Below are 7,923 nucleotides of genomic sequence, written 5' to 3' on the forward strand. Positions count from 1 at the left end.
CTCCAGCTCTCTGTGCAGGGAGGCTCTGAGTGCCTGAGGGGCTGAGAACACTCTGGAGAATCCATCAGTGGCATGGAGTGAACAGGCTTTACAAGGAAGGTGAGTCTCTGCCTGAACCAAGGGTAATCACCATGTTCCCACCCTAGATAACTCTCTTTTCTTTTATCTGTTCTCTTTTAAGCTTTAAGAACTTCAGACACACACAGGCACATCCACACACAAGTAGCAAAAATAAAATCTGGACTGTGTTAGGATCATCTTCACTGACAGTTCATAAATGCCCCAACACTGCAAGGGGACATGATTCAGGCAGTGTTGGAGACCCCTGGGGACATCTGGGCAGCTTCCCAGCCCTGGGGTAGGAGGAAGGTGGATTGCTTGAGGAGGGTCTCCCTTGCAAGGGGGCTCTTTAGGACATGATGTAGACCTCCAGCAAGCTGGCCACAGCGTGCATTCGGTAGAAGATCCCAAAGGGCAGGCAAATGTCCACGATGGCCGGCCACATGGAATCGCCATAGAAGTTCAGTTCTGTGTCATTGTCAAACTGGGGCCGGGCACCGAACGCTGGCATGATCCAGAGCTGTGGGAGGAAATGGGAGAACAGCACTGCAGTGAGAAAGGTGTGTGCTTCATCAGGGGCCTGCAGTCACAGCTTCCCAGGAAAGGAGCAACCTCCTAGGCTATGGGTTTCGGGAAGAGAAGTGCTGCCATGTCTCAAGAAAACCCAGACTTCACCCCAGATATTTGTCACTTAACATCCCTTCTCTGGGGGGTGAAGGGAATGGTTTAACGTAATTTATTAACGTAACTTATCCCACACATCCACCAATGCACAATAAAAACACTGAAACTGATTATTCTCTTGCATCCACCTCTTGTGTCTGATATTCTGGTGATAAGTGACAGGTCTGTTGATGTAGCTTGAAATGTCTTAACTTCAGGGCGGTAGCTTTTTTTTTTAGGTGATAAGGGAATCAGAATTCTGCATTTATAAATATAACTAATGTACTTTCTGTACAGCAGAGGCACAGAAAGGACTGTTTTTCCATAGGCCACACCCTTTCCTTCACAGACCCTTCTCCCTTGTGCTTGTAGCCCTCTCCTTCCCCACAAACTCTTCTCCCTGCATGTACTCACTATGATATTGCTCAGCAGCAGGAACATGGAGATCTCCCTCAAGAACTTCCTCCTCCAGTTCATCTTCTTGGGGGCAGCGAGGGACCTCACGAGGTCAGAAGCACGCGTGGCTTCCGCGCCAGGTGCCGCGCCGGCGGCCAAGGTGCTGCCGGTGTCGGGCACCCGCAGGGACACTGCGTTGATGTTGACAAAGGTGAGCCCGTAGAGGTCCTTCTGGTGAGACTCGTGCTTGTAGTCCTCCTTGGGGGGCTGCCGGTGGAGGCCCTCGATGATGAAGACGTTCTGGAAGGTGTGCTGGGCGATCATCAGGAGGGCGTAGGTGAGGTTGAGTGCGCTGATGGTGTCTCTTGGCGTGCTGGCCACGATGGCCACAATGGAGTAGTAGGAAATGGCATACTGCCCCAAGGCTGCCCCCATTAGCAGGGCCACGTCCAGGGTCCTGGTGGGGTTCTTGTGCCGGTCCATGTCCCTCTTGTCAAACCGGTAGATGACGGAGCCACCAATGCAGACAAGAGACATCAGGCTCAGACAAACAATGTTGAAGATATAGTACATGGTGAGTGCTTGGCTCTTCTTGCTGGATTCAGTGCTGGAATTTACCTGCACCTCGTACAGGATGAGGACTCCCAAACCACTCACAAGGATGATGAGGCCCAACATGATGCCTACAAAGAAGGTCCTTCGGAAGAGCCTGAACTTCAGGCGCTGAATGTGGTGGGAGTGGTGGTCTATGAAGCGTCCAACATTCTTCCACATGACATAGACCATGGCAGAGGCAAAGAGACTGTACTCAATGTTAAAGGGGTACAGCCAAAAGTAGCCATTTTTGAAGATCTGGCAGATTTGGCTGTTGCAATTGCATTCTTCAACTGAGCTGCTTCTCATTCCCACTGAAACAAGACAAAACCAGACAGGTGCCATGGTATTAAAACAAGGAGCAACACTTCTCCCTGAAGAGCTGGATGTTTGGGGTCAGTGAAAATCAAAACAAATAACAAAAGAATATGTGACCACTTTGCAAACAAGGACACTTCACCCTCAGCTTTCTTGTGCCCAGGTTCTTCCCTAAAATGTTAGCTGTCAGGTTAAACCTTTCTTTTTCCTTCCCTTTTTCAATCCCATCCCATTTGTACAGTCTTCCACCTCTCTGACTCCTCTCTGACAGAGGTTAGGAAATGAACATCCATACTTAGCTTTTAACAAACCAGACCTGACAAAGGTACCTCTAGCTCTAAACAGACCTTATGAAAAGGGATGAAATCTGACTTGCCGGGCAACAATTTCTACCTGATGGGATCTCTCCCTGGACCAAATGGCTTCACAAAGAGGCAGATTACCTTTCAGGAGCCACCTGAAGATTTCCTCTGTCATGTTTTTCTTCAGCTTTGAATGTGCCTTGTGGACAGACTCATCTGTCACTGCTGACATCCACACAGCCAGGTTTGTAGTCAGTGTTAGCATCAAGCCACATCTGCAGGAGGAGGAGGAGGAGAAGGTTAGTGACATTGAAGCAGTGGCTCTAGGCCATGTTTCTCTCATGCATGGTTTAGGTGTGCTCCCAGGGACTGTGGCACTGCCTGAACTCGTGCGAAGACTCCAGTGGCCCAGGCTAGAAATCTTGATCCTTTCTTTGCTGCCCTCACTCTCTTCCTATTTTTTGTCCATGCTTGTAAGAATTAGCAAGGCTTGATTCCCGTTGTTGCTTTTGAAAGAGCTTCTCAGTAGTGAATAAATTAAAAGATCTGAAGTGGTCTCCAGTAGATCCAATCTTGCAAAAGTGGACAAGATGTTATTTTAGCCTGAGGCTTGCCCACTGCATAGTTATCTTCCCCAGGGAAGAAAAAGTCAACTATGAATCATTATTTAATGATACTTATTTATTTAATACTATCTGCTTTGAGTAATGCTTGTATTCTTTAACCAAATCCCAACCCTGATAGATCTACAGGTCATTAACCACAACTGCTTGAGTTGAGATCTAAGTTTAACTGGAGATTGAGCAGGTTTCATTTTGGACAGCATTAAGGGATTATCCCCTGGTTACATCTTAGCTGTGTGAGAGAGTACAGAATGCTTGTGGGGGCCCAGGTCTGCTGGCCAGTGGGATTCAAGGAGCAGCAGTGCTCACCTGGTAACGTTCAGGTGCACGTGGATGCAGTCTTTGGCAGAGACCCACAGGAAATATGTCTGCAGGGAAAAGAAAAGGAGTTGTTATTCCCAGCAAAAAAAGAAAGCAAAGGACATCCCTCTGAAGGAGGGATCTCCCTGCAGAGCAGAGAGCAAGCTGGAGCTTCTTTTGCTTGGGTCCACCTGGGCTCAGCCTAGTTGATGATGCTGGCCCTCTGCTGGATGTTCTTTCTTTGCTCCCACTGCCATTGATTTGCCCATGGCCAATCCTTTTCTGTCTCAATTGTCCCTCTCTGATCTCTTCCCTTCTTGGCATTGTCCCAGAGCAAGGTGTCCTCTGTGTGGGCCCTCAAACTGCAAGGTAGCCCCTGCCTTGATTGTCCTTCTTCTCTTCTGTTCTTCATGGGAAAGGAGGCCTGGCTGGCTGGGGGCTGTTCAGAGTTTGTGACAAAAATGTCACGGGATGGTAACAAGTTTAAATCACTGCCTTAGAGTGAGTTGAGTTTCCAGAGATAGAAGCTGTTGTGGTTGGAGAGAGAAGATGTGGGCTGGGTGGGGGCTGAGTTAAGCCCTTTCATTTGCTATGGTGGCAGTTGAACTAAATCCAAGAGATCAGAGCTCTTTCCTCTGGTGCCTGTGTCTCTCTACTGCTCCCAAAGACAGAGCACAACCATCTCACCTGGACAACCACAAATATTGCCTGCACAATGGGGTAGATGATTTTGATTGCAGACAGGCAGCTGTAGAAGCTCGAGTAATACCCTATTTTGAACACATCCATCACAAGGCTGAAAATGGCAAATAGGATCAGGCCTCCTGTTGGGGAACAAAAATATCTGTGGTTGGACAGATGTGTGCACACATGGGCTAAAGCAGATGGAGAGGAAGAAGAGAAAATGTTATCATGAAGAGGTTTTGCTTTTACTGCCCTTTTTCCTCTCCCTGCACCCAAATTTTCTTGGCAGCAACAAAATCATACGATAATTTTGGCTGGAAGCCTGCCCTTTTTCCTCTCCCTGCACCCAAATTTTCTTGGCAGCAACAAAATCATACGATTTTGGCTGGAAGTGATTTTCAATCAGCCTGGTATGCTGAGGCTAACAGCTCTTGCAAAAGCAACGGGAGAGATCCTGGTGTGGATTCAGGGAGACCTGGCAGTGAATCCAGTGCAGGGACCAGGAGCTGACCTGAAGCAGGGCATGGTGCCATGCCCCAGTCCATCAGCAGGAAGAGGCTGTGCCCAGATCTTTGCTGCTCCCCTTGTAATAACTGATGCTCCCATGAACCGTCCATGCTGTATCTCCCCTCCAGCCCCAGCACCCACCTCTCAGCCAGATGGGCCCGGCGTGGGAGTCCTTGCCGAGGATGGCACCCGGGCAGCGGGAGGTGCCAGCGAGGTAGAAGATGATCCAGATGATGACGATCAGCATCATGACTGTCAGCAGGAAGAAGACGTCGTAGTCGTGCACGGCGATCTTCTCGAAAGCCCCGCTGCTCACCAGCGTGCAGGCCAGCAGGGCCAAGTGCACGGCCAGCAGGATGGAGAACATGCGGCCACCCTTTTTCCACACTTCCTTGGAGGCAGGACTGGAGGGGGGCTGGTGGCCGAAAGACGCTATCTGGCTCGAAGCCAGGCTGGCCTTGTCGTCCTTGTGTCCGCAGCCCATGCTGCAGTGCGGGTGTCCGAGCTCGCTGTCCTTCCGCCCGGGCTCCTCGGTCATGGTTCAGCCAAGGCTCTGCCTGAGGGTCAGCACTGCTGGGAAGAGAGGCCCATGAGTGAGAGGTGCATTTGTAAGAGCCCAGGACTGGGCCAAAGCAGGACACGTGATGAGGAGCACAGGATGTATCACAGGAACAGGGAAGGCTGAGACAGGGAGTGCAAGAAGAAGGTGAGCTCATTTTCCAACTTTCCTTTCCTGGTTCCCTGATGGCTTTTTTTACTTAAGATGCTCTTGCTCAGGAAGATCCCAGGTAATTTTAACGAAGTGTATTTAATTGGTCACACAACATTTACGTGTTTATTGATGCAAGATTTGGAAAAGCACCAAAAAGCACTCACAGGATCAAATATCCTGGGGCAAACATCCAGTGTGGTTTAAATTCTAAATGTCAAACACTAAATATTCTGAGAAATTGTTATACTTCCTTGCTGAAGAACAGGCCACCAAAAGGTAAGAAATCCCCCGGAATCTTTGGAGTATCACATCATAATTTGTAGCAGTTCCTGCAGGAAGGGTGTGAACTACCTGAGTTGTCACGCCCTCTAAAGCCCTTTGCCTGTGCCAAGTTTGGCATTTCATTCATTCTCAGTGAAAAGCCTGAAATAAAGTGAATTAACCATCCAAACAAAGCCATTCCACCAACCTGTTTTGCTGCCTGGGATCCAAATCTCTGCTCCTGCCAGGCTGAGAAGTTTCCCTGTTGCTGCAGCTTGGTCAGTTGAAGAATTTATACGTGTTGGGACGTCTCTGTAATTTATACCATATCTGGAGCTGACAGCAGGGCTTTGTGGGCTTCTCAGAGAAACTCATGTGATCCATTTTGTGCAATAGCTGATTTTGGGGAAGCTGGAAAGAGATGAGAAGATAAGGGTTATTTACCTAGCAAGAGCCTGAGCTGACAACACTGCTAAGCATGGCATGGACTGCTCGGTCACAGGGTTATGGCCACCACAGAGCAAGGCCACCCCACCAAATCCATCTCCCTACATGCATGAGGTCTCTTCCCTTGAGAGGAGATGGTTTAGGTGATGAACTTGTGGTTGGCTTTCCGCTTATTGGAGCAGAACAAACACTGCGCCCCACCCTGTGCTATTCAAATCAGTCCACTCCATGCCTCCAAGGTTCTTGAGGAAAAGGAAGAAATTTGCATTTGTACCTGCTCAGTGCCATGGTAACTCAATCCTTTCCCACCCATGCTGTCATCAACGAGGAAGATTTAGCACTAGAGAAGGGCAGGATTTAGGGACTGGAATTTGTGTTCTCCTTTGCTGACGCACTGCCTTTGACTTTTCAGGGTAGGATCACCTTTCTCTGGACCTCAGGACCTTAACTCCTGTCCTTCCAAGGAGTAACCATGTCACAAACCACAGGGCAGGTATGATTTGAATGTTTGTCTGGTAAGGGAACAGTTTCTGCTCAAGGTCTCTTTCACCCAGCTATGTCTTGTGGGGAAGCTGTAGGAGTCCCACGGCAGCTCTGGGTGGATGGGGACAAGTTTTAGTCCTTGAAATGCCTCTGTTGGAGATGTCTCTGCTGCTTTCTCCCTTCGGGGCAAGCACAGATCTGGGGCCATTTGCTATGTGTTTTCTCAGCCCCATTCCTGGCCGCTTGTGTCCTTCTTGCCACGCTGCAGGACAGCAAACGGAACGGTGTGGGATGGGGAAGGGGAGCCCAGGGAGAGCCCGGTGTGTCCCTGCCGTGCAGCTCTGCCCTGCCTGGCCTCTGCTGAGCCACAGCGATTCCTCTTGGGGCGAGCGGTTCATCTCTTCTCAGTCTGCAGCCTTTCCCAGGGGAAGCCCAGAAGTAAATCCGAGCTGATAATGATGTTTTGCAGAGGCCAGAGGTTCAGAGGCCCCTCGGGCTAAACGCGCTGGTTTACCGTGCCTCTTTTGTCCTTCCCAGCCAGCAACAGAGGAAAGAGTGTTTACTGCCTCGGGCAATGCTCCCAGTCCCCCTGGCAGCCACCGTACGGCGCAACAAATTTAATTAGTAACAATACACGAATCATTAAATAACGTCGGTAATGAGCTGCAGACGTTACTGTGCTGCAAGGATCCCAGCAACAAAATCCTCAGTGGCTACTGCATGCCATCAGGACTTGCCCAGGGAGGCTGAGCCGGTGCAAATGAACCTGCTGAGGTGAGCAAACCCCGCAGGGAGCAGACTCTGGCTGTGATGCACTTCCAGGTGTCCCCGGGCAGCCGGGATGCTGACTCTGTGTCAGCCACCCAGGGATTAATCACTGCAGCTTGCGTGGGTGCACCTGGCACTGCTTTAGGGCCACCCTCCTCTCTTGGGGCATTTTTTTTTAACCCTTACAAAAATAAGCTGCCTTTCTCACTTACTTCCTCTCTGCTCATTGCCTCCAAGCCCCCCTGATGCTGTCTTACAGTCTTTCCCCAGTTTTCCATTCTCCTCCCATTTCTCACCCATCCGATGGCTCTGTTCACCCTCTCCAAACCCTGTGCCTGTCCCAGGGCCATGGTGACACACAGCATCCCGCCCTGGAGATCTCCAGAGTCAGGACATTACAGCTAAAATGAAGAAGAGAGTAGCAGGAAATTCCTCCTCCATGTCACCATGTCCCACGGGATACAATCCACCGATTCACCCTTGGGTGTAATGTACTGGGACAGCTTCGTGCTTCGGTCAACATCCAGGCTTGGCTCCATCTTTCCGACAGCAGAGGGTGCCCGGGAACCGGGAACGCTGTGCTGGAGAACTGCCTGGGGCTGTCCAGCTCCCCGAGGGGCTCACACAGCCGGGAATTCTGTGTCAGCATAAAAGACACCAGAGGCCGGACACTGCAGGCACTGCACATCGCAGGAAGTACCGAGTTACACACAGGGTTTGGGGGCTTTTTTATGCTCCAGAAAGGGAAAAGAGGTGAGAAAGGGAACGTTTCCAGCCCTTATAGTTTCCTTGGTTTATCAGATTC

The 7,923-nt window shown here is 50.2% G+C and overlaps 1 protein-coding gene across 1 annotated transcript; it reads right to left on the reverse strand.

Moving 5' to 3' along the window:
* Positions 1-409: 409 nt before the first annotated feature.
* Positions 410-4,985, reverse strand: OTOP2 (otopetrin 2). The gene is made up of 6 exons (XM_041409323.1): positions 4,589-4,985; positions 3,944-4,080; positions 3,266-3,324; positions 2,475-2,608; positions 1,138-2,027; positions 410-580 (listed from the first exon to the last, which is right to left on the reverse strand). The coding sequence occupies exons 1-6, from the start codon at positions 4,983-4,985 to the stop codon at positions 410-412; spliced, it is 1,788 nt and encodes a 595-aa protein (XP_041265257.1).
* Between the last annotated feature and the right edge of the window lie 2,938 nt (positions 4,986-7,923).

Source organism: Onychostruthus taczanowskii, unplaced genomic scaffold (genome assembly GCF_017590055.1).
Source record: "Onychostruthus taczanowskii isolate IOZ18803 unplaced genomic scaffold, ASM1759005v1 scaffold30, whole genome shotgun sequence".
Classification (NCBI taxonomy): Eukaryota; Metazoa; Chordata; class Aves; order Passeriformes; family Passeridae; genus Onychostruthus; species Onychostruthus taczanowskii.

What these genes read in the sequence shown, in the direction of transcription:
- OTOP2 (XM_041409323.1), bottom strand. Translation starts at nt 4,985, where the DNA reads ATGACCGAGGAGCCCGGGCGGAAGGACAGCGAGCTCGGACACCCGCAC. An exon ending in CGGGCCCATCTGGCTGAGAG is followed by an intron (nt 4,081 to 4,588) that starts GTGGGTGCTGGG and finishes GTTCCCCAACAG; the next exon opens with GAGGCCTGATCCTATTTGCC. An exon ending in CAATATTTGTGGTTGTCCAG is followed by an intron (nt 3,325 to 3,943) that starts GTGAGATGGTTG and finishes TTTTCCCTGCAG; the next exon opens with ACATATTTCCTGTGGGTCTC.